The 26582-nt window shown below is 39.0% G+C and overlaps 1 protein-coding gene and 1 non-coding gene across 4 annotated transcripts in view; both read left to right on the top strand.

Annotated features, from left to right (window-relative positions):
• The first annotated feature begins 11977 nt into the window (after window positions 1-11977).
• TMEM33 (transmembrane protein 33) overlaps window positions 11978-26582 on the top strand; it is a 33807-nt gene continuing 19202 nt past the window's right edge. For 2 of the 3 annotated variants that reach the window (XM_007527006.3, XM_060188122.1), the window contains exons 1-7: window positions 11978-12122; window positions 12304-12371; window positions 17715-17809; window positions 18294-18481; window positions 21496-21563; window positions 22662-22795; window positions 24218-24301. In XM_007527006.3, the coding sequence (XP_007527068.2) occupies window positions 12327-12371; window positions 17715-17809; window positions 18294-18481; window positions 21496-21563; window positions 22662-22795; window positions 24218-24301 (614 nt within the window). In that variant the 5' untranslated portion in view covers window positions 11978-12122; window positions 12304-12326. Of the gene's footprint in view, window positions 12204-12303; window positions 12372-17714; window positions 17810-18293; window positions 18482-21495; window positions 21564-22661; window positions 22796-24217; window positions 24302-26582 lie in introns of all 3 variants that reach the window. The other variant, XM_016189959.2, reaches the window with a different exon arrangement.
• Window positions 15227-15360, top strand: LOC132537972 (small Cajal body-specific RNA 14). The gene has a single exon (XR_009549371.1). It is a non-coding gene; the product is annotated as a small Cajal body-specific RNA 14 (non-coding RNA).

The following is a 26582-nucleotide window of genomic DNA, read 5'->3' as shown; positions in this document are numbered from 1 at the left end:
CTGTCTCTATATTTATTTATTTATTTATTTCCTCCAGGGTTATTGCTGGAGCTCAGTGCCTGCACTATGAACCCACTGCTCCTGGAGGCTATTTTCTCCCCCTTTTGTTGTCCTTGTTGTTTTATCGTTGTTGTGGTTATTATTATTGCTATTGATGTCATTGGTGCTGGATAAAACACAGAGAAATTGAGAGAAGAGGGGAAGACAGAGGGGGAGAGAAAGATAGACACCTGCAGACACACTTCACTGCTTGTGAAGCAACCTCCATGTAGGTGGAGAGTCAGGGGTTCCAACCGGGATCCTTATGCTGCAACTTGTGCTTTGTACCATGTTCGCTTAACTCGCTGGGCCACTGCCCGACCCCCCTGTCTCTATCTTTAAAAAGGAATAAAAAAGTTCTGGTGGTGGGAATTGTGTGAAATTGTACCCTTCTTATTAGTCTTGGTGTGAAATTGTACCCTTCTTATTAGTCTTGGTCTTGTCAGTGTTTCCATTTTATAAATAAACATTTTAAAAAAAGGAAAAAAGGGGGGAGGGCAAGAAAAAAAGGGAAAACACAAAGTGAAACTTGGACTGGGTGTGATGTATTGCACCAAGACAAAGGACTTTGGGGAAGGAGGGAAAGGGAGAGATACAGAGGGCATTGCGGTCCTGGTGCGTGATGGCAAAAAAAGACCTAAGTTGGGGGTGAGACTGTTTTGCCTATGCCTATCAAAAAAAGAGATGGAAATTGTATCCATGTTAAAAAAAATTGAAATTTAAGGAAACAAACAATGAGGTGGTATACAACAACAGAAATGTTTTCTTGTGGTTCTGGAAGTTAGTCCTAGTTTGAAATCAAAGCAGGGTCATTTCCCTTTGGAACTTGTGGGGCAACCTTTTTCTTTTTCCTTTTTTAAAAATTTATTCATAAAATAAAAAATATCGATAAGACCATAGGATAAGAGGGGCACAATTCCACACAGTTCTCACCACCAGAGATTCGTATCCCATCCTCTCCTTGAAAGCTTTCTTATTCTTTATCCCTCTGGGAGCATGGTCCCAGGATTATTATGGAGTGCAGAAGGTGGAAGGTCTGGCATCTGTAATTGCTTCTCCACTGAACATGAGCATTAGCAGGTCAATCTATATTCCCAGCCTGTCCCTATCTTTCCCTAATAGGGCAGAGTTGTGGCGAGGTGGGGTTCCAGGACACACTGATTGGTGAGTCTGCCCAGGGAAGTGAGGTTGGCATCATAGTAGCATCTGCAACTTGGTGGCTGAAAAAGGCTGGGAGTATGGATCGACCTGTCATTGCCCATGTTCAGCCAGGAAGCAATTACAGAAGCCAGACCTTCTACCTTCTATGGACCCTGGGTCCACACTCCCAGAGGGATAAAGAATAGGAAAGCTATCAGAGGAGGGCATGGGATACAGAGTTCTGGTGGTGGGAATTGTGTGGAGTTGTACCCCTCTTATCTGATGGTTTTTGTCAGTGTTTCCTTTTTATAAATAAAAATTTAAAAAAATGAAAAAAGAAGGGAGCCGGGAGATGGCATAGTGGGTTAAGCGCACATGATGTGAAGCAAAGGACTGGATTAAGGATCCCGGTTCGAGCCCCTGGTTTCCTACCTGTAGGGGAGCCACTTCACAGGCAGTGAAGCAGGTCTGCAGATATGTCTTATCTTTCTCTCTCCCTTTGTCTTCCCCTCCTCTCTCCATTTCTCTCTGTCCTATCCAACAACTATGACAACAGTAATAATAACAATGAGCAACAAAATGGGAAAAATATCCTTCAGGAGCAGTGGATTCATAGTGCAGGCACCGAGCCCCAGCAATAATCCTGGAGGCAAAAATAAATAAATAATCAAGATATAAAGCAGAACAAATTGTTTTAATAATCAGGAACTTAAAGGTAGAAGTATAGCAGATGAGATTTGGAGTCTCTATTTTGGAAAAGCTAGATGGTCTATTTTAGGTACATTCCAGGGGGCCCATGATTTTACTAATTTTTGCCTGAGCCTGACAGCTAACATGCAGGTGTACCAAAGGTATCGTCTGGGGAGATGGCGTCAGAGTTGGAAATAGGACTAGAAATCCAGATCAGGTAAAAGAATAGCTCCCCAATATGGGGAAAGGGGAGATTTTTTTTTTTGGCCTACTCCAACCTCAACAGATTAGACTGGAAAAAATTATTTTGCATCTGCAGTATAAAGCACAGTGTTTTAATTTAATTTAATTTGTCATTGTAGGGGTCTTGCATATACATGATTTCATGTATGCTGACACTGACAATCCAGGTTCAATCCCCAGCACTGTGCTAAATCTGAACTGAGCAGTGCTCTGGTCTCTCTATCTCCCCTATCTCTCTCTCTCTCTCTCTCTCATTTAAAAATAAATAAATAAATAAATAAATAAAGGCACATACAAACAAACCTCAGATATACAGTGTCTGCAGAGTTTAAGGAACTTACTTTAAAAAAGCAGGAACATACTCCTAATGAGATGAATGATTCAGCACTTAGCAATTGCAAATATGCCCTATCCAACCACAGAACCATTAATCACTGAGAGAAGCAGGAATGAGCAAATTGATGACTTGATGGTTCAGTAGAATCCCCCCTGAAAAAAAGGGAAGAGCCAAATCATCAATAACTGTGGAATCAATTTTTGCTCCATCAGCCAATTTCTAGCCAAAAGGAGTAATGGCTTAGTAGCCAATTGCTTCAACTTGAGGGTTTGTGTTACAGCAGAATGTCCTTTCTTTCAATTAAAATAAGCTGGGTAATACTTAGATATTGACCTGGACAAAGCAATGTAGTTTGCCCCCCACACCTTTTTTTAAAATTTTAAATATATATATTCTCACCCTTTGGAAATTCTTACCAAGCACTGATTTTTTTAAAAAGCAATAACAAAAATACAAAAAGCATAACGTGGGGCTGGGTGGTGGTGCACCTGGTTGAGCACACATGTTATAGTGCGTAAGGACGGAGGTTCGAGCCTTTGATCCCCACTTACAGGAGGAAAGTTTTGTGAGTGGTGAAGCAGGGCTGCAGATGTCTCTCTGTCTCTCTCCTCTCTATCACTCCCTTCCTTCTAGATTTCTGGCTGTCTCTGTCTAATAAATAAAGATGATAAAATTTTTTTTAAAAAGCATAACGTAAAAACTGATAGATTGAAGAATTATTTTATTTTTGTTTTCCTATCACTCATACCTCATTCTTCTTTCTTTCTCTCCTTTTTTATTTTTCTATCTTTCCTTCTTTCCTAATGTACCAGAACACTGCTCAATTCTTGATTTTGATGGTGCTGGAGATTGAACCTGGGACTTTTGGTGCCTCAGTCACGAATGTCTTTTTCTTATCATCATTATGCTATTTCTTCAGCTCCTATTTCACTCTTTTCATAGAAAAACAACAACAACAACAACAACGACAACAAAACTTTAATCTTAAATAAATTTCACCTTCTCTTTGTCTAGTCCTTTTTGAAATCTGTGTAAACCTGTTTTGAGATTGTCTCTATTTATGCATGTAATAGCAAAAAATATATTATTGTCTGGCAAAAATTTACTTTGACTACTTTTACTCTTTTATAGTTTCAGCAATGAGAGGAAATGTAATGGCTATTTTAATATTCCTATTAAATGTCTAAATATATACTATTAAAAAAGGAAAACAAAAAACAACTCTGGCCCATGTATTGGGCTGGAAAGACAATATAATGATTATGTAAAAAGACTTTCATGGGGAGTTGGGTGGTAGCGTAGTGGGTTAAGTGCACGTGGCATAAGTATCCTGGTTCAATCCTCAGGCTCCCCACCTGCAGGGGAGTTGCTTCACAAGTGATGAAGCAGGTCTGCAGGTGTCTCTCTTTCTCTCCCCCTCTGTCTTCCCCTCCTCTCTCCATTTTTCTCTGTCCTATCCAACAACAACAATAATAACTACAACAATAAAACAACAGGGCAACAAAAGGGAATAAATAAATAAATATTTAAAAAAAAGAAAAAAAAGACTTTCATGGGGGGCTGGGCGGTAATGCACAGCTTTAAATACACATAGTACACAGTGTAAGGACCCCACACAAGGATCCCAGTTTGAGCCCCAATACCCCACCTGCAGAGGGGTGGGCACGCCTCACAAGTGGTAAAGCAGGACTTCAGGTTTCTCTCTCTCTCTCTCTTTTTAATTTATTGATTGATGAGAAAGACAGGAGGAGAGAAAGAGCCAGTTATCACTCTGGTACATGTGCTGCGGGGAATCGAACTCAAGACCTCATGCTTGAGAGTCCAAATTTTTATCCGTTGTGCCACCTCCTGGACCACTCTCTCTTCCTCTGTATCTCCCCATCCTCTCTCAATTTCTCTGTGTCCTATCCAATAAAATGGAAAAAATGGCCACCAGGAGGGTACTGAATTTGGAAGTGTGAGACCTGAAGCTTGATCCTCAGCACCCCATATGCCAGACTGGTGCTCTTGTTCTCTCTTTTCTCTTTCTATTTTGTGTTAATAAATAAAATCTTAAAAAGGGAGGGGCTGTGGTGAGACGGCATAATGTTTATGCAAAAGACTTTCAGGCCTGAGGCTCCAAGGGCCCAGGCTCAATCCCCAAAAAGTATCAGCAAAAACTAGAGCTGATCAATGCTCTTTCTCTCTGTGCATCTTTTTCTTTGCTTCACTCTCTCTCCCCCTTTTCCATTAAAGTTAATTAATTAATTAATCAATTAGTTGTGAGAGAGAAAAAAGAAAGAATTATCAGGCCAAGATTCCAGGTTCAATCCCTGACACTTCCATAAGCCAGCATGATCAGTGCTTTGCCTAAAAATTATAGTTATTTGGGAGTTAGGCGGTAGCGCAGCGGGTTAAACGCATATGGCACAAAACACAAGGACTCGCCGCATAAGGATTCAGGTTTGAGCCCCTGGCTCCCCACGGCTTCATAAGCGGTGAAGCAGGTCTGTAGGTGTCTTTCTCTCCCCCTCTCTGTCTTCCCGTCCTCTCTCCATTTCTCTCTGTCCTGTCTAACAACGACGATATCAATAACAACAACAATAATCACTACAACAATAACAAAAGGGAAAATAAGTATAAAAAATAAATAAATGAAAATAATAGTAATTTATGGGGTCAGTATCTGGAAGGTGGCTCACTGGTAGAGTACATGCATACATACATCCTCAGCACCACACGAAAGAAAAACATCAGAAATCACAGACTGGTGCTTTGGTCTTGCTCTCTCTCATTAAAAAAAAAAAATGAAGAGGAATTTATAGTGCTAGATTTGACACATTAAAAATTAAATGGATCATTATTTAAAAGTGTCAGTCAAAAGGCACTTTGTAAAGGTTGGTTTTTACTAACCTGGTAATTATTGACTAGGGTTGAAGGAGGGAGATTCAGCTTGAGGATGAATTCAAAGAAAGTAAAAATGAGAACACAGCACATATGTATCACCAACGCTTCTATTATTTGCAAATAAAAGAGTCCTCAGGCCATCATGTATATTTGAAAAATTGTCTCGCTGCTACTAAAAAAAAAATAATAAACTAAGATACATTATAAGTTTTTAGAGTTCATTTGAATGAAAATCTGTTCAAATCAGGCAGCATTAGGAATACTCCACAGGGGATCGGGTGGAAGAATGAAAGCAAAAGAAGAACATTTCTTAATTGGACGTAGCTTTAAAACTAAGTTTATTTGGAAAGAATAATTGGCTGTTAGTGATTAGTTGCTAACCTTTTAAAGGACTAAGTCCCACAAGTTGATTCAATTAGGAATCCCCCATTTAGAAAGCTAGGTGATTTTAGCGATTAAGAGCAAACCTTTAGAGAACTAGATAATGAAGGAATTTCCCCTTTTCCCCACCAAAGGACAGCGAGAGTTTCTGATTAACTAAGAATGTTTATAGAAGAGATACCGAAACCCATCTGCCTTGTAACCTTTATGCCTTGAAGTTATATGCCGGCCTGGGATCTCCCAGCTGGGATTTGCCTCGTCTTTGTCTGTGTAAGTCTGTGTACTGACCTAATTTTCACTCTTTCAAACTTAAGAATAAATTCCTTATCCTTCACTTATATACAAGAGTTGTGTCAGTTTTTGTGGGTTCCAATCAGAAGTGCTCTTTCACCTTGAGGGACTTACTGGGTTAAGTTAGGATTTACTTATTTAGTCTGCAAAAGTACTAGCAGCATTTCAATCGAATGACTTCCTTGTTTCATAAATTTAACATAACCAAAATACACTATGAAAGAAAAGGCAAATTTTATTTGTTAAAAAAGAGTAACATTAAATAATATCCATATGTTAAATACAACACAAAACATAAACCTATCTGACACTTCGTATTAAAAAAAAAAAAAAGATAGATGCCTGTCAGTAGTTAATTATTATCACCAACCAGTGAAAGGTCTTACATAACTAAGTATCTTGACAAGTTAGTTTTAATTTTGCTCTGACATCAATGTATTTTGTACTATCTCTAAATTGCTTGAAACATTGCCCTGGAATCCACATCAGCATCTACAGATTTGTTTGAAGTTGGGAGGAATGACAAAAAAGTAGAGGAAATGTAGTCTGTCTTGGAGATGCTTATGCCCTAGAGAGACAACAGGAGAAAATCTAACTGTTACAAAAAGAGAGCACTTTGTACCAATAACTGTAGCATACATCTGATAAAGTATTATGCCTCTAATCCATCCAGAACAAATTGTTTCTTCCTTGAAACCTTCCTGAAACTTTCATTGCAGGCTTACTCCTGTAGTCCTTTTAGTCTATCTTCAGTTCTTCTGAGAATGCAGAAGAAGCAAGGAGAATGAAATAAAAACTCAATTATTAGAATAACATGATTAAGTTGATTCAGTCAGCAAAATGAAGTCAACCTATTAAAAAGAGTTTTAATGGGGAGTATCATCTTTCATAAATCAGGCCAGCAAACCATGAACCATTTGTGAAGCAACTTGGTCTATGCTTTCTTTTCATTTATCTTAGTGAAGCAGCTTCATGGAGCCATGCCTTGGCAGTGTCTGGTTCAGCATAGGATCTAAGGTCGGGGCACCCACTGTTATTCTATCCTTCCCCCATATAGTCACTTATTGTTTTACTCCACTCTGTAAGACAATGGAAACACCCCTCCCCCCACTAAAGATTGGCATCAAAACACAGTTTTAACATGTATACATAAAATGTTTAAGCTCTAACAAAGCTGTTATAGTGGCTAATAATAAGTCCAACAGAAAAAGAGGCAACAGAGGAGAAAATCCCAAATGACCAATAAAGATGAAAAGATGCCCAACCTCATGGCTATTCAGGAAAATGCTGATAAAATGACATGCCACTTCATACATGCAAGGTGGGTGAGAATGAGAAATTACAAATGTCGATAGGGGTTAAGGATATTCTCATGCACTGAACATAACCACTGATGGGAGTAAACTTATAATAGCTTTAATATGGTTGATGAAGATACCCTGTGGTATACTAATTCCACTTTATTTTATTTTTGTTTTGCTTTATTGGTGTATGCTGCTTTCATGTCTGTATGATTCCACTACTCTTTTTTTTTTCTTTTACTATAGAGAAAAATAAGAGGCCAGTGTGAGAATCAAAAATGAATACAGGTATAATCAAGGGAAAAATGGATACAGGTATAATCAAGGGAAAAATGGGTACAGGTATAATCAAGGGAAAAATGGGTACAGAAATCAAGAAATTGCTGGCATAGTTCAGAGATCAGACCCGGATAGTATTCAGGCACCAGAACAATAGAAGAGTTAAAAAATACCAAACTTAGAGTAGGAATAATGTTTCCTTTCCGCCTCTGTAAGCCCTGCTACTTTTAGTAAGGTAGGATGTTTGTTTCTGGGAAAATAAGATGTTTTTGTACCAAGATGTGGTGCAAGCCTAAAAGCCCCCAGTCATTAGATTTCAAGTCAATGAGCCAAGTCCCAGAACCTGTGCCGAACTATAGTATGTAACCAATGCTGGCATATGCTGCAAAAAGTATAAAAAGATGCTGTGACTGTGCTTAGGCATTCCATCCTTGGGTAGCACCTGTGTGAGCTTGGACTGGACTCTCAGCTTGAGTAGGCTTTAAAAAAATTCATACTCAACCACCTTACTTGGTGTGGAGTACTGAGATTTTAGTGTGGAGAATTCTATCCCATTACAGCCAGTAGGTGGCTCACCCAGGCACACATTACTGCATATAAGGACCTAGGTTAGACCCCCAGGCCATGGAAGTGCCTGCAGGAGGGAAATTTCAGGATTGGCAGAGCAATGCAGCAGGATCTCTTCTTCTCTCCACCCATTTTTCCCTATCTCTGTCTGTCACCATCTATCTAAAAGGAGGGTGGGGAAAGACCACTGGGAGCAATTGAGTCCTGCAGGCACAAAATCCCATGATAACTCTGGCAGCAAATGCAGATAGATAGATGGATGGATGGATGGATGGATGGATGGATGGATAGATAGAGGAGAGCCACCACAGTACCTTCTGTACATGGTGTTCCTAGGTGGTTGGTGCCAGTGGCTTGAATCTGGGTCCTCACCCATGGTAAAGTATTTACTTTGTGGTGTGAGTTAACTTCTAGCCTGTTTGTTTGCTTTAATTTTGAGAGGGGAGGAAGCCGGGTGGTAGCGCAGCAGGTTAAATGCACATGGCCCGAAGCACCAGCATAAGGATCCCGGCTCCCCACCTGCAGGGGAGTCTTTTCACAAGAGGTGAAGCAGGTCTGCAGGTGTCTCTTTCTCCCTATCTTTCTTCCCCTCCTCTCTCGATTTCTCTCTGTCCTATCCAACAATAACAATAATAATAACAATAACAAGGGCAACAAAAGGGGAAAGTAAGTAAAATAAAAAGCTTAAAAAATTTTTTTGAGAAGGGGAGAGAGAGAGAGAAAGAGAGAGGGAAGAGAGAGAGACACACACACAGTGTAAACACACACGTAGAGAGGCATCTTAGAATAATCCCACCACTCATGGAGCTTTGCTTGTACCATCTCCCATGCTCCCATGTGATACCACATTTGTAGACTGCATTGGTGCCATACCCAAATTGATGAGTGTAATTTTGTCTTCCTGGCAAGAGATAGGAGGGAAGAATGAATTCACATCCCACTTGTATCAACTTCTCCTTAATTGCCTTTAGCTTAAAATCCTATCCTATGCAAAATGGCATATTTTGAGGTGGCATATTTTACTGTCACATGCTCTTATTTATTTTCACCTCATCACAGACCCCTGCAAGCGTCAACCCGGCTTTGACCTAGCATGTTATGATTGGGCCCTCCTCAATCGCTATCGAACAGGCCATGGCCGGTGCGCCGCTATGTTCCATCGCTGGGGAGCCAGAGACGACCCGAACTGCCCCTGCGGCTCCAGACAGACTATGATCCACATAGTCAACGACCGCCACCTCTCCAGATTCAAAGGAGGTCTCGAAACTTTACATCAGGCTCAACCTGACACTGTTGACTGGCTACGGATGAAGGGCAAACGCTAGAAGAAGAAGAATTTATTTTCAGCAACATCAGAGGACCAAATTAAACTGTTAGTTGTTTGATCATTACATATAATAATGGCAAGAAATCAATACTAATGGCTTTTAGACATTATATTGCAACAAAAATATTTCTTCTATTCTCTCCCAAACTTTTTTTTTTTGTGTGAGAGGCCAGAGCACCTCTCCATCATTTTTGGTATTTGTTGTCTTTCTTCTTGTTATGTGATAGGACAGAGAGAAATTGAGAGGAGGAGAGTAAGAGAGGCAGAGATAAAGATAGACACCCTTAGACCTGCTTCACCACTCATGAAGTATCCCTGCTGCAGGTGGGGAGCAGAGGCTCAAGCCCAGGTCCTTGAACATTGTACTATGTGTGCTTAACTGGGTGTGCCAACACCCAGACCTTTCCTAAATGTTTTATTGCCATTGCCCAATCCAGAATACAGATAATAAACCATGTAATTTATTGTTATGACTTTATGCCATTTTCTAATTTGAAATATTCTTTCAATTTATATAATGGTATATTCTGAAGAGTCCAGGTCAGTTATGTTACTTGTAAACAATTATTTCTATATACTCATAATTTTATTTTGTCTTATAGTATTTGATTTTTCACTCCAGATTTTCTGTAAACTGGAAGTTAGTTTTAGAAGGACTTGAAATTAGGAGGAAACATTTTGTCAAAAATTTTTATATGGAATGTCATATTGTACTATAATCCATCAAGGGATAGTATCAGGATAAACTTTATCACTTAGATAAAATTTCAACTGCCACCAAGTAGATCAGAAGCAACCAATAGCACAGCTATTTACAAGATACTGGGTACTATACAGCAAACCCTAACAAAAGGACTTTTCAAAGTTAACCCAATTACCAAATAATGTGATGATAACATTAACTATCCATTGTCTTTTTGAACCCTAAGACAGCAGGAACCTCACATCTCCACTATAGAGCCAATATTTCCCCCAGTCCTGGAACCTTAGGATAGGGCCCACTTTCCCGCATGCCTCTCCCAATCCATATCAAATAATATTGCATCTGCCGATCGCAACCTAATCAACCCAACGATTGCCACCTCAACATGCTTCAGCTCAGACTGTGTCCAGAGACTTCAGGTGTGGAATGACAACCCTTCAGCTTCATTACTCGGGTGAGACCTTTCCTTTCATAGCATTCTCTAATTCCATCCCAGGTGGATCACTTTCTAACAAAGTCCCAAAACCTAGATATAGACCAGGTTCTGTGAGAGAGAGCATATGTTCACACGTATCCATAAACTACTGCAAAATATACACCTGAAAGCAGAAGTACACTAGAGTTTTCAGTGAGTACCCCCCCAATACTTCCTCTCCACTATTCCAGGCTTTGGGTCCATGATTGCTCAACAATTTGTTTGGCTTTGTATGTTAACTCTCTTTTCAGCCACCAGGTTCCAGATGCCATCAGGATGCCTGCCAGGCTTCCCTGGACTGAAGACCCCACCAATGTGTCCTGGAGCTCAGCTTCTCCAGAGACTCACCCTACTAGGGAAAGAGAGAGGCAGACTGGGAGTATGGATCGACCAGTCAATGCCCATGTTCAGCAGGGAAGCAATTACAGAAGCCAGACCTTCTACCTTCTGCAACCCACAATGACCCTGGGTCCATGCTCCCAGAGGGATAGAGAATGGGAAAGCTATCAGGGGAGGGGGTGGGATATGGAGATTGGGTGGTGGGAATTGTGTGTAGTTGTACCCCTCATACCCTATGGTTTTGTTAATTTATCTTTTCTTAAATAAAAAATAAATCAAAAAAAATTTCAACTGCCATTTGGCTTCCTTAGGAAAGTTAATCATTCTCTTTGTCATTAGTGTTCAAAAATAGCTACAGTGATACTACAGAATTCTGTCCATATTGTAGCTTCATCAATATTTCACCCAATAATTTTAGTATCTGAAAAAATATTTCTATAACTAGTATTTTATGACAAAGGTTTTATTTATTTTAATTAGATAGTTAAAATTTTTTATTATAATTATGATACATATGTGTGTCAGCAAAATGTCCTCCACCCTCTTCTATTCACCATTGTTGAGCTTATGTTCCCTTCTTGTAATTTAAAATCTTCATAAATAACATAAAATTGTCCCAGTACAAAAGATTGAATAAACAATCTAATAGAATAAGAACACACAGTTTTCAGTGAGGGATTTTTCTAGTGGAAAAAAGAGAGATCAGTGATTGATTGTATCACTAAGGAGTGAAATTAAGTAGCCATTCAAATTTAAACAAAATTTCAATATCTAAAGGAAGTGAGAAGGACTGAGATTATATGAACGAAGACACAAAGTAGCTTGCAAGAAGTGATTATTACAGTTTAAGTAGTTTCACACATGCACACACATACCTTTCATAAAGAGAACCCGTACGGATTAAAAAAAAAAAACTACATTGCCCATAATGCAGCAGAGCACTGTTTCAGGGCTTCCTTCCATGACAGCTTCCTTTTCTCACGGAAGTGAAAGGAGTAGTTCCGTGTTCAACAATAACCCGGAGCTGGCGGCATTGGGTCTGCTCTGTTGGGCCTTGCTCAGAAGCTCCGCCTTCTCTCCGGTCTTTCTAGAAGCTCAGCTTTGCTCCCAGCGAAGCGGAGCAGGTATTTTCCAGCCAGAGACCACCCCCCCCTCCGGCAGTCTGCGCACAGAAGTTGCCTCTAGGGGCTGAAAATTCCGACTGGGTGCGGCAGGGTGGTGGTACGGGGTCTGGAAGGGGGTTGGTTACAGGAGTCGTAGCCCCGGCACTGACATCTTTTCTTTCTTTTGCCTCCCCGTGTGCAGCGTCCCAGACGCGCGTGTGAGTCATGGCTGAAACGGCCCCGAACGGCCCCCAAGGGCCAGGCGCGGTGGTAAGTGAGCGGGCAGGGTCGTTTGACTTACCTACTCCGCTTAGGCAGAAGCAGGAAGTGTTGCAAGTGAAAGAGTCAAGAGATTCCAAGAAGCTCAGTGCCTTGGCAAACGCTAGAAGAAGAAGAAGTGCCTTGGAGGGTTGGGATTAATGGACGGGGGGGGGGGGGGGGGGGGAGGTATTGGGGGGAGCGGTTGAAAAGACTAGATCGTGAGCGAAGATGTAGAGGGAGATCACAGGCTTCTGTTTCAGAGGCTACCACGGACTGGCTTGAAGCAGGTGGCTCTCACCTGGCCGCCTGCAGAATCGGACCTTTGAGCCTCTTGCCGCCCCGGGTCTCTGATTGATTGCAAGGCTGATGATGCCCCCCTGCGGTTGTGCAGTGTGACTCAGGCCTTCGTGCTATGCCATTCTGTAGCTGTTAAGAAAAAGGGAAGGAGGAGAGCAGCCTTTTTTGTTTTCTCTTTCTTGTTTTTTTCTCTGCCATCTCGTCCTTACACCTTGTGAAATGAAGTTGTATTGCGTTGTTATTGCTCCGTTTGAGATCGCAACTTCCTAGTCATTCAGCATTGATAATTGAAACATTACTTCACTCTCTTTATGCACTCTTGATTAGGTGGATCGAGCAAATGATTTTACTTTTTGAACATCTCTATATGCACTTTTCTTTGTTGCCCAGCCATTTTGGAGTCACTTGCTTATATCATGATGATTAACACATAAACACAGAAATAGATGTATTCAGCATCACCACAAAGCAGCTGTTGGTGTAGTTCTTGACGTTAAATGTAGGATATTTGACACTACTAACTAATATATAGTCCATATTCCAATTTCCTTACTTGTTTCTTAACATTCTTTCAGGATTGACAGAAAGCTTGGATTAATATACTGCCTTTAGTCTAGGCCAATTCCCTTGCTGTCCCGTCCCCACGACCCCCTTTTTCCCTGGTCTTTCTGCAGTATAGATTTGTTTTGTAGAATATTCTAAAAGTTGGAGCTGTTTGATTTCTTTTACCCATTATGGGCTAGATTCAGGTCAAACAAATTTTGACAGCAGTATTGCACAAGTGGTATTCTGTTTTCAGTGCATTCATATCTTAGTAAACTTTTAAAAAATATGCTATCTTTATATATTTTTTATAATTTTTTTATTATTATCTTTATTCATTTATTGGCTAGAGACAGCCAGAAATCAAGAGGGAAGGGGGGGGGGACAGAGAGGAAGAGAGACAAAGAGAAACCTGCAGCACCGCTTCACCACTTGTGAAGCTTTCCCCCTGCAGGTGGGGACTGGGGACTTGAACCTGGGTCCTTGCGCATTGTAACATGTGCACTCAACCAGGTGCGCCACCACCTGGCCCCCGCTATCTTTATATTCTTAGTAAGCATGTTGGTTTATCTAGTCATTGAAGATAGAAGATTTGGGAGTCGGGTGGTAGCGCAGCGGGTTAAAGCCTGTGGCACAAAGCGCAAGGACGGGCTTTAAGGATCCCGGTTCGAGCTCTCCCCTCCCCACCTGCGGGGAAGTCGCTTCACAGATGGTGAAGCAAGTCTGCAGGTGTCTCTCTCCCCCTCTCTGTCTTCCCCTCCCCTCTCCATTTCTCTCTTCCTATCCAACAATAATGACATCAATAACAGCAACAGTAATAACTACAACAATAAAACAAGGGCAACAAAAGGGGAAAGAAATAAACATTTAAAAAGATTTGATTAAGTTGATTCCCACCAGATTCTCGATTGAACAGATACTTTACTTCCTTTTTAAGTTTTTTTGTTGTTAAGATTTCTTTATTTATTAAAGAAAAAGAGAGAGAACCAGAGTATTATTCTGGTGTATTTGATACTGGGGATTGAACTCCCGACCTCATCTTAGAATCCAACACTGCCACTTCCCAGGCCATATAGTTGAAAATATTCTATGGTGTGATAATGTGATACTGAATAGTTTTCACCCAAAGATTTATTACTTTTTTTTCAAAATTTTAATATGGCTCAGTAGTTTAATTTTTTTTTTTAAAGATTTTATTTATTTACGAGAAAGGAGAGAGAAAGAACCAGACATCACTCTGGCACATGTGCTGTGGGGGATCAAACTCAGGACCTCACACTTGATAGTCCAAAGCGTTATCACTGTACCACCTCCCGGACTCAGTAGTTTAATTTTAAAATGTAAACCATTGTACTTTTAAAATCTTCTTATTGTGTAAGAAGATACATATCCAGCATGAGAGTATACAAAATGAATGGCCCAGAGATGGGCAGTGAATAAAACACTGAGCTCTTTTAAGACCGGGAGTTCAATCCTCAGCATCTCATGTACCAGAGTAACGCTCTAGTTCTCTCCCCTTTTCTATCATATATAAATAAATACACTTTTTAAAAACATACAATTAGGGGGCTGGGTGGTGGCACACCTGGTTGAGCGCTAGTTACAATGCACGAGGACCGAGTTCAAGCTCCCAGTCCCCACCTGCAGGGGGAAAGAAAGCTTCATGAGTGGTGAAGCAGGGCTGCAAGTGTCTCTTTGGCTTTCTCCCTTTGTATCTCTCCTCTCTCCTTTCAGTTTCTCTCTGTCTCTATCCAATAAATAAGTATGAGCTTCCAAAAAAACATAGATCGTAAAAGAGAATTTTCTAAATTTTAAACTGTGTTCTTGTGTCTGAGCATTTGTTATAGAAATTGCACAGTAAGCTATATTCAACCTTCCACTTATCTACAGGTGATATTATAATTTAGAGGAGTCGCAGTCTAGTAATGTTTAGTAGACTAGATCAGAGGCATGGCTTTGAAATTGCTTGCAAGCTAAAAAAAGACATGCAATAAAACATCCTTGAATTTGAAAATGTATTGCATGTGACTGTCCCTGGTACTGGTTGTATCTGTTAGTTGTACACTACAGCCTTGGGAAGTCACACACATCAAAATGTGGTTCCTGCCGACAGAGTCTGTATAGTTATCAGATTCTCTGTGCGATGGCTCCACACATGCTTGAAAAAACAATAACAAAAAGAAAATTTATGGGATTCTCAACTTTTTTTTTTTTTTTTTTTAGGAGAGGCTGCCATGGGTTGAACTCAAAGCCTCACATTTGTAAAGTGTATGCTTTACCACTGCACTGCATTCTTGGCCATTCCAAACGTTTTTAGTAGCTTTCTCCTTTTTATTATTATTTTTAAAATTATCTTTGTTTATTGTATAAAGATAGCCAGAAATCAAGAGGTGAGGGGGTGGTAGGGAGAGAGACAGAGACACCTGCAACACTGCTTCACCTGCAACACTGCTTCACCACTCACGAAGCTTAGCTCCTGCCGGGGGGGGGGGGGGGGGGGGCTGGAGTCTTGAACCCGGGGACTTGAGCTTTTTTGTAACATGCACTCAACCAGGTGCTCCACAACAGGGCCCCTAATACCTTTTCCCTAGAGATGACTTAGACTGCTTAGTGCGGTGTTTCAGATTTCAGGTTAAGACTCATGAATTCAGAAATCAGTTTATTTCTGAAATAATAAATAAAATACAAAGTACACAGTATGGGTAAATGTGAGTTTTTCATACTCAGTTTGCCCTCACATATTTGTATTGGGAGTTGATATAAACATTATTGAGGTTGATTTCTATTAAAAATAGAAAAATCACTTTAGGAGGTTGGGCAGTGGCACAACTTGTGCAAGGACTCCAGTTCAAGCCCCACTCCCCAGCTGTACAGGGTATATACTTCACAATCAATGAAGCAGGTCTGCAGATGTCTCATCTTTCTCACTCTCTCCTTCCTCTCGATTTCTGTCTTGTCAAATAAAAATAGAAAGGAAGGAAGCCAGCTACTGGCAGTGGATTCATCGTGCCATCACTGAGCCCTAGCAGTAACCCTGGTAACAATAAGAAAATAAGTATCACTTTAGAGGGTGGAGGTAGTTAGCATAATATTTATGCAAACAGACTTGCATGCCTGAGGCTCTGAGGTCCCAAGTTCAATCTCCTGTACCATCATAAACCAGAGCTAAGCAGAGCTCTGGGGGAGAAAAACACTTTATAACTGATAATAAAACACAATTTGAATGAGAAAATGTTACTTCAATATACATTACAGTACATTATACATAGTGCTAGTTAGTATTTATTATTTTTTAATATTTATTTATTGGAAAGAGAAATCAAGCGGGGAGAGACAGAGACGCACCTATGGTACTGCCTTACTGTTGGCAAATCTTTCCTCCTGCTGGTGGGGAACGGGGTGTTGAACTTGTGCGTTGTAACGTATATGTCATCTGGATGCTGTGCTTGTTAAGTAATGATGGCTGTTGTCAAAAAGTAGCAAAAAGAAAAAGTGGAGAACAAAGTGTTATATGGAAGGGCCACTGAAACTATGGTAAGACTTGTAGGGACTTCAAAGGAAGAAGAAAGTCCAAATCCCAGAGGCAGGTGTCATTTTAATATCTGAGAGCTATAGTTTGAATACTTGTAATATGTTAGGAATATATACATATACATATATATATATATGTAAGTTATCCATAGACCCAGGAGTTCAATAGTGGGTGGCTTGCCACAGTTTTACATTTCTCCTAATGATGTTTTTCAGATCCAAATTGATTGATAATAGTGCCTTTTTACTCAGATCTGAGACCTAAGTTTTTGAATTTGAAACTTCTAAGAATAGTCATTATCTCTTGAGAGCAATTAGTTTTTATTTAACATTCTTTCAAAATAGATACAGCCAGTATTACAAGGGTTGAAGGAATATAGAGAATTACAGTTAAATTTCTGTTCAAAAATTTTTCCCAATTAGTCTGTTTCATATTTAAGTAACAGCTGTTCTTTCCCCCCTAAGTACTTCCTCTATTTTTTATACTAAAACTTTAAGGTGTTTTGTGCTGTTTACTGAGCATATACAATTGCCTTAAAAAGTTTTCACTTTGGGAGTAGGGTGGTAGCACAGTGGGTTAAGCGCACATGACACAAAGTGCAGGGACTAGGAGTAAGGATACTGGCCCCGAGCCCCTGGCTCCCCACCTGCAGGGGGGTTGCTTCACAAGTGTTGAAGCAGGTCTGCAGGTGTCTATCTTTCTCTCCCCTTTTCTGTCTTCCCCTCCTCTTCATTTCTCTGTCCTATTCAGCAATGACAACAGTAAAAACAACAGTAACTACAGCAATAAAACAATAAGGGCAACAAAAGGAAATAAATATTTTAAAAAAGGTTTTTTAAAAAAGTTTTCACTTTATTATAAAGAAAAATTCTTATAGGGTGGCTAAACTACTTTAGTAGGACTAAAACCACATAATCTTCATCCTTATAGATGTAATTCTCAGGTTTAGTTTACTGACAAATTTTTTCTTTTCAATCTAGCAATTTATGATGACCAATAAACTGGATACAGCAATGTGGCTTTCTCGCTTATTCACAGTTTATTGCTCTGCTTTGTTTGTTCTGCCGCTTCTTGGGTATGTATTATATGTATTTTTGTCTTTATATTCAGCTGTTTGGTTTTTACGGAATACCTTTTAGGTGCAAGACTTGTTAAAAGTGTAAGAAGTTGGGGACCAATAAAACACAAGTCTTACTCTTGAAGTACTGAAACATAATATTTTCAGCTAGAGGAATACTTTCTGTTGTGTGCCTATGAAAACAAACAATAAAAATCTGAGGAATAATGGAAATATGGGATGAATCAAGTTTGTTTTTTGTTTGCTTTAACTGAACAGAAATGTTTATAAAATGTGATATATATATATATATATATATATATATATATATGACACTTCATATAGGTCTATATGTGAAACATGAAGTAGTGCTTCTAAGGTCAAGTAATTTTTTCTCTTGACAAGTAATAGATTTAGGTGTTATGCAATTATGATGCAATTCACAAAGGAAGAAGAGATGAGGTTGTTTATGTCTCTTGATAATTTCTCTGGTAATTTACAGGTTGCATGAAGCAGCAAGCTTTTACCAACGTGCTCTGCTGGCAAATGCTCTTACCAGTGCTCTGAGGCTGCACCAAAGATTACCGCACTTCCAGTTAAGCAGAGCATTCCTGGCCCAGGCTTTATTAGAGGACAGCTGCCACTACCTGCTCTATTCACTCATCTTTGTCAATTCCTACCCAGTTACAAGTATCCTTTTTGTACCTTTGGGACAGTGAGCATATAGGAAATCTGTTATTTCTTCCCATAAGAAGCATTCAGCTGTGAGTAGGTTGGTTTGTTGACATTGTGGTTCAGTGAAGATCTTTATTGTTAGAATTTCTGAGTATAAGGGACCAGGTGGTGATATACCTGGTTGAATGCTCATGTTACCATGCACAAGGACCCAGGTTCAAGTCTCTGATTCCCACCTGCAGAGAAGCCGCTTCATAAACAGTGAAGCACTGTTACAGGTGTCTTTCTCTCTTCTCTACCCTTCTCTTTCAATTTCTGTCTATACAATAATTTTAAAATTTTCTGAAGTGTAGAAATCTATATTCTAAAGAACTGACCTGGAAATTTAGATTTAATGTTTAATTTTAAATTCTTTTTTTTAAATATTTATTGTCCTTTTTGTTCCCTTTGTTGTTTTTATTATTGTTGTAATTATTATTGTTGATGCCATTGTTGTTGGATAGGACAGGGAAATGGAGAGAGGAGGGGGAGACAGAAAGAGAAAGACACCTGCAGATCTGTTTCATCGCCTGTGAAGCGATTCCCCTGCAGGTGGGCAGCCAGGGCTTGAACCAGGATTCTCACGCTGGTCCTTGCGCTTTGCACCATGTGCGTTTAACCCGCTGCGCTACTGCCTGACTCCCTAATGTCTAATTTTATTCTTGGCCTGAAGAGTTTCTCTTAGAGATGGATATTTGAAGATTCAGATTCAGAGCAGGACTTAACAATATTTCTTTTTCCAAAGACACTTTTTAAAAAATCTTTATTTATTGGATAGAAACAGCCAGAAATCAAGAGAAAGGAGGTGATAGAGAGGGAAAGAGACAGAGACACCTGCAGCCCTGCTTGACCAGTTGCAAAGCTTCCCCCTGTAGGTAGAGAGCTGGGGCTTGAACCGGGATCATTATGCCGGTCCTTGTGTTTTGCACCTTGTGTGCTTAACCCCCTACGCTGCTGCCCAGCTCCCCCAACATTGCTTCTTTATTAAATCAATTTTTCAGATAGTATGTGTTTTAAAATTATTTAGGAAACAATGGGGTTTAACAGTGTTCTTAAGAAAGTTGTAGCTATTATCAGTTTGAAAGGCCCCTATGAATCATAAAGGAATATTAAAATTTACACATTAAAAAAGTTTACATATGGGCCGGGTGGTGGCACACTTGGTTGAGCACACATGCTACAGTTCACAAGGACCTGAGTTTAATCCCCCGCTCCTTACCTAGAGGGTAGAAGCTTCACAAGTGGTAAAACTATTGTAGGTGTCTGTCTCTATATTTCTATCTCCCCCTTTCAGTTTCTCTCTGTGTCTATCCAAAAAATAAAATAAAAACAAAGTAAAAATTATACACGGAACATGTACATACGCATATATACTCAGAAAATTGGTGTTTTACTTAATTTTTATGACTGGCAGGGCAAAATTATATTAGTTGGGCAGAGGCTAGTAACTTATTTGCCCTTTGGAAATTAGGAGCTATTGGGTCTTAAATGAATTCTGGTTATAACTTAGTATTGAGATTGTGACAGCAGTCATTTCATGTCACATTAATTTCAGTTGGTATTGAAAAGCATAATGATTTATTTCTTAAGAAAGTGCAAACATTGTTAGAACAAGAATTTGCATCCATGGTTGACTAACAGTCGATACTACTTTATGGAAATACTTGAAGCATTTTGTTGTCATCAGCCCAACAGAAATTCAGGTGAATAAGGTATTCTGAGCAATTTCCAGTCTTCAGAATGAAAATTGTATGTCTACAGTGTAACACCGAACAGATGAATTTAAATATCAGGATTCTGGGGGTCGGGTGGTAGTGCAGCGGGTTAAGTGCACATGGCGCAAAGCGCAAGGACTAGCATAAGGATCCCGGTTCAAGACCTAACTCCCCACCTGTGGGGGGCTTGCTTCACAGGCGGTGAAGCAGGTCTGCAGGTGTCTATCTTTCTCTCCCCCTCTCTGTCTTCCCCTCTCTCCCTATTTCTGTCCTATCCAACAACAACAGCAATGACAGCAATAATAATAATAAGGGCAACAAATTGGGGAAAAATGGCCTCCAAGAGCAGTGGATTTGTAGTGCATGCACCAAGCCCCAGCAATAACCCTGGAGGCAATAAATAAATAAAAATAAAATAAATATCAGGATTTTGTGGTTAAGCCTCTAATGAGGCTTTTAGTTGAGTATATCTAAACTATATATACAGTCTTTATTTGAACAGTTTGTGAACACACTAACTATAACAGCTTAATTGGTGCATTTTTTTTTTTTTTATATTTTATTTATTCCCTTTTGTTGCCCCTGTTTTATTGTTGTAGTTATTATAGTTGTTATTGATGTTGCTGGATAGGACAGAGAGAAATGGAGAGAGGAGGGGGATAAAAAGATAGACACCTGCAGACCTGCTTCACCGCTTGCAAAGCAACTCCCCTGCAGGTGGGGATCCAGGGGGCTCGAACCGGGAACCGGGATCCTTACATGGGTCCTTGTGGTTTGCACCACATGCACTTAACCCGCTGTGCTACCGCCTGACTCCCCGATTGGTGCATTATTTCAAAGTAATGGAGCTTTTGTAGGAACAAAATATCTACAATTGAAAAAATTTGGGAACTAGTCTTTAAACTATTACCCAGACTCTTTCCTAAGAGTTGATCTGATGAAAGTTGTACAAAAGACCGTATTGAAGGCATAAATTATTCTAGCCAAGGTGGGCATTAGGTAGTGAAAATCTGCATTATTTAACCCATTGGGTTGACCTGAATTTCAAATTAATTTTTGCAAGTGTATACAATATTTTGTTATTCATTTAGAAATAATGGAAACTCATATTTTCTTTGTAAAACTGAGTTTTAGAAAATGAAATGGCTTACTTCTTTACATATTAAAACATTTGACTATAAAATATATCCATAAAAGCTGTTACTGAGCACATATTAGCAGATGCCATTTCAAATCTATGTGGACTTTTTAAATTTTCTTAATTGTTTGCTCCAGTGAGTATTTTTCCAGTCTTATTATTCTCTTTGCTTCATGCTGCCACATACACAAAGAAGGTCCTTGACGTAAGTAAAACTTGTTATTTTATTCTGGGGTTATAGATAATTGACATGAATTTGAGTTCTTAAGATATTTTGGCATTTACTACAAAAGGTTCCGCTACTCTTTACAGACTTATTCTAAAGTGTTTAGTGATTTGAATGTTTTAATTTTGGAATTTTATTTATTGTTGAAATTTTATAAGTTACTAGTATGTTTTATAGATAAAAGGCTATATTTATTTATGTTTTATTATTTAATAATCATCGACAAGACCATAGGATAAGAGGGGTCCATTTCCACACAGTTCCCACCACCAGAGTTCTGTATTCCCATCTCCTCCATTGAAAGCTTTCCTATTCTTTATTCCTCTGGGAGTATGGACCCAGGATCATTATTGGGTGCAGCAGGTGGAAAGTCTGGCTTCTGTCTTCTTTGGACATGGGCATGGCAAGCTAATTCATACTCCCAGGAACAGCTATATTTAATATTATCCCAGTGAAGTTTCTGAAGATTGAAATGTCTCTTTACTTGAAACAAAATTATAATCTTTGAGATCTGAATAAATTCATCAGAGATCTCTCGTTCTGTGAATATTTAATTTCTAGCATATCTTGTAAGTAGATTTTACTGAATTACTTTAGGTTAACAACCAGAGATGTTACTTCCCAAATTGTTTTTTCTTAACCCTAAATTGGAACACTAAGTTGAGTAGCTTTGCTGTAGTAAGGGATTGCAATGCACCAAAATTTAAATTAAAATAACTAAATGTTTTGTGCTGGCCTTTTTCTTCCTATGGTGCTTTGGTCATAACCATAATGGTAATCAAACTCTAATTTCTTTTTTTCAGTTAGCTAATGTGTCAGAAAAACTTTAATTGTATATGTAGCATAATTTGATATTAAAATGTGGAACTTATGCTTTCCTTTTTAACTCTTTAGATACGCAAAATACAATAAAATGAGTAAAACAATACCTTTTCCCCAAGTTTATAAACTTTTATATAATTTCCAAGATAGTTGCTTTTTAATTGTATTGGTTCCTGCATATGCTATTAGTTAGTGAATAAATGAGGGATCAAAAATGTTTTTATTATTACTAATGTCAGTTTTCTTATGTTTTAGGCAAAGGGTTCAAATAGTTTACCTCTGCTGAGATCTATGTTGGATAAATTAAGTGCTAATCAACAGAATATTCTGAAATTTATTGCTTGTAATGAAATATTCTTGATGCCTGCTACAGTTTTTATGCTTTTCAGGTAAGAATAAAAATGAGACTGGGAAGGCTAGTAACTGAGCAAGCATGTTCAAATATTAATTTATATTTTATTCTGCTTACATCAGTTGATGTTACAGAATTAGGTTGATTTTAACAATGATTGTTTCACTTTAGAGAACATGGGATACTATAGGAAACCTAGAAATTTATTACACATGATTTATCATCTTGAAAATGCCAGAATTACACCCTTTGAAAGAATCTTAGAAAATCTAGTTTAGTCTATTGTGCACTGTTAAGATGATTTTTCTCGTACTAGAAAAGAATCCCTAAATACGTGGTATAGGATCAGTGAGATCACTCACCAGTGGAGCATGTGCTTGTATTGTCTTGCATGCAGCCAGCTTTGAGCCCAGCACCACATGGGAACTCTTATGGCAGTGGAGGAACCTCCAGTGCTGTGTTCTCTTTCTGTCTCTCTTAATAAAAAAGTGGCGTAATGCTGAGATTAAGTATATGTGGGGGTGGGGGAAATGTGTGTGTGTGTGTGTATGTATGTACACATATATACATATATGTGTGTGCGTTTGTATGGTTTAGTATTAACAGTTATATACTACTGTATCCATATTTTATCTTTACATTAATTATAGAAGAAAGCTTTCCAAGGTTTGGAGATGTTACTCCTTGATAGAGCACATGCTTTATATGTAAGAAAATTTTTCTCTTAAAAATCAGAATATCTGGCTTAGAAGAGAGCCCAGGTCTCACATATGCAAGGTCCCAGGTTTGATCCTAGTTACCACTAACAGCTAAAGTTGAACAGTGCTTTGTTAAAAAAAAAAAAATTACAATGTTAAAATAGTATTGACCTCATTATTGATACTTTTAAAAGGTTTCCTTACATATTTTATTTGCTTATGTATTTATTTGATAGGACAGAGAAAAACTGGGAGGGGAAGGGAAGATAAGGATAAAGATATTTGCAGCCCTGCTTCATTGCTGCTCGTAAAGCTTTCCCCCTGCAGGTGGGGGCCCGGGGCTTGAGCCCAGATCCTTAGTGCTTAGTAATGTGCACTAACCAAATGTGCTGTCACCACCTTTTACATTTCCCCAAAAATGAAGTTTTGTGTTTTTTCTTAAGTGTTCATTTCATTAGTAAGGCAAATAATTTTTGTTGAAGTCCCAAGTATATTAACAGACCTATAACTTAATCTTTCATTTAAACACTTAATGTGTGACTAACTGGGTAAAGTTTATACAAAAGTTTATTAAGCAATAACACTTTACTCTTTACCAATTTTGTGGTGTTTTTCGTTTTTAAGAGTAACTTGGATGTGATGGACATTACTGTGAACATTTGAAGGTGCATATTCTCCAAGTAAATTACATTTAAAAAGCTTTGAGAATATACTTATGAATCGATATGTATATTTATTATCTTTTTATTTGTTTATTTCAGTGGGCAAGGAAGCTTGTTGCAGCCTTTTATATACTATAGATTTCTTACTCTTCGATATTCCTCTCGAAGAAATCCATATTGCCGGTAAGCTGGTGATTTAATCTGTTTACTTGTTAAGATTATTGTGAGGGCTGGGTGGTAGCTCAGCAGGTTAAGCGCACATGGCGTGAAGCACAAGGACCAGCTTAAGGATCCTAGTTTGAGCCCCCAGTTCTCCGCCTTCAGGGAGGGGCCACTTCACAAGTAGTGAAGCAGGTCTGCAGGTGTCTGTCTATCTCTTCCCTCTGTCTTCCCCTTCTCTTGATTTCTCTTTGTCGTATCCAGAAACAATAGCAAAGGCAACAATAACAACAGCAAGGGCAACAAAATGGGAAAAATGGCCTCTAGGAGCAGTGGATTTGTAGTGTAGGCACTGAGCTCCAGCGATAACCCTGGAGGGAAAAAAAAAATTATATATATATATATGAAGTATTTATTTGTAACTTTTAAAGGGTTATTTAGCTTTTATGATATAATTTAGGAACATGTAGTGATTCTGTAAATTTAACTTCTGGGCCTTTCTGGGATTGATGAAGTCCTTTTGTATTTCTTTTAAGAAATGAGATTGTAGGGAGTCGGGTGGTAGCACAGGGGTTAAGCGCACGTGGCCCAAAGCACAAGGACTAGCATAAGGATCCTGGTTCCAGCCCCCGGCTCCCCACCTGCAGGGGAGTCGAGTCACAGGTGGTGAAGCAGGTCTGCAGGTGTCTATCTTTCTCTCCCCCTCCCCTATCTTCCCCTCCTCTCTCCATTTCTCTCTGTCCTATCCAACAACAACTACATCAGTAACAACAATAACTACAACAATAAAACAAGGGCAACAAAGGGGAATAAATAAATAAATATAAAAAAATAAAAATAAAAATGAGATTGTAGTTGTCTTGAACAGTTCCAAAGTAGTGTTTAAAGCTCAGTAAATTTAAAGATGTCTAAATTAAAAAAATTTAAAGATGTTAAGACATGTCTCAATCTTAAAGGACTTTCCAGTTGAAATAAAAACATATATAATAAAGAAGGAAACAATTATTTATTTATTTATTTATTGGGGAATTAATGTTTTACATTCAACAATAAATACAATAGTTTGTACATGCATAACATTCCCTAGTTTCCCATTTAACAATACAACCCCCACTAGGTCCTCTGTCATCCTTCTTGGACCTGTATTCTCCCCACCCACCCACCCCAGAGTCTTTTACTTTGGTGCGTATGATACGCCAGTTCCATTTCAGGTTCTACTTGTGTTTTCTTTTATGATCTTGTTTTTCAACTTCTGCCTGAGAGTGAGATCATCCCATACTCATCCTTCACTTTCTGACTTCTTTCACTTGACATGAATTTTTCAAGGACCATCCAAGATCGGCTGAAAACAGTGAAGTCACCATTTTTTACAATTGAGTAGTATTCCATTGTGCTTATATACCACAACTTGCTCAGCCACTCATCTGTTGTTGGACACCTGGGTTGCTTCCAGGTTTTGGCTATTACAAATTGTACTGCTAAGAACATATGTGTACACAGATCTTTTTGGATGGATGTGTTGGGTTCCTTAGGATATATCCCCTGGAAAGGAATTGCAGGGTCATAGGGTAGGTCCATTTCTAGCCTTCTGAGAGTTCTCCAGACTGTTCTCCACAGAGGTTGGACCAATTTACATTCCCACCAGCAGTGCAGGAGGGTTCCTTTGACCCCACACCCTCTTTAGCATTTGCTGCTGTTACCTTTTCTGATGTATGACATTCTCATAGGAGTGAAGTGATATCTCATTGTTGTCTTGATTTGCATTTCTCTGACAGTCAGAGACTTGGAGCATTTTTTCATGTGTTTCTCGGCCTTTTGGATCTCTTCTGTGTTGAATATTCTGTCCATGTCCTCCTTCCATTTTTGGATGGGGTTATTTCTTGTCTTTTTGAGTTTGGCAAGCTCCTTATATATGTTGGTTATTAAACTCTTGTCTGATGTATGGCATGTAAAGATCTTCTCCCATTCTGTGAGGGGTCTCTTGGTTTTGGTAGTGGTTTCTTTTGCTGTGAAGAAGCTTTTTAATTTGATGTAGTCCCATAGGTTTATAGTTGCCTTAGTCATCTTTGTAATTGGATTCGTTTCATTGAAGATGTCTTTAAAATGTATGCGGAAAAGAGTTCTGCCAATATTTTCCTCTTAGTATCTGATAGTTTGTGGTCTAACATCCAAGTTCACTTGATCCACTTGGAATTTACTTTTGTATTTGGTGAAATACAGTGGTTCGGTTTCAGTCTTCTGCATGTTTCAATCCATTGTTTCCAACACCATTTGTTGAAGAGACTCTGCTTTCCCCATTTAATAG

This window comes from Erinaceus europaeus, chromosome 3 (assembly GCF_950295315.1).
Source record: "Erinaceus europaeus chromosome 3, mEriEur2.1, whole genome shotgun sequence".
Classification (NCBI taxonomy): Eukaryota; Metazoa; Chordata; class Mammalia; order Eulipotyphla; family Erinaceidae; genus Erinaceus; species Erinaceus europaeus.
Note: the sequence above shows the minus strand (reverse complement) of the source record. Positions and strands in the feature narration are given on the sequence as shown.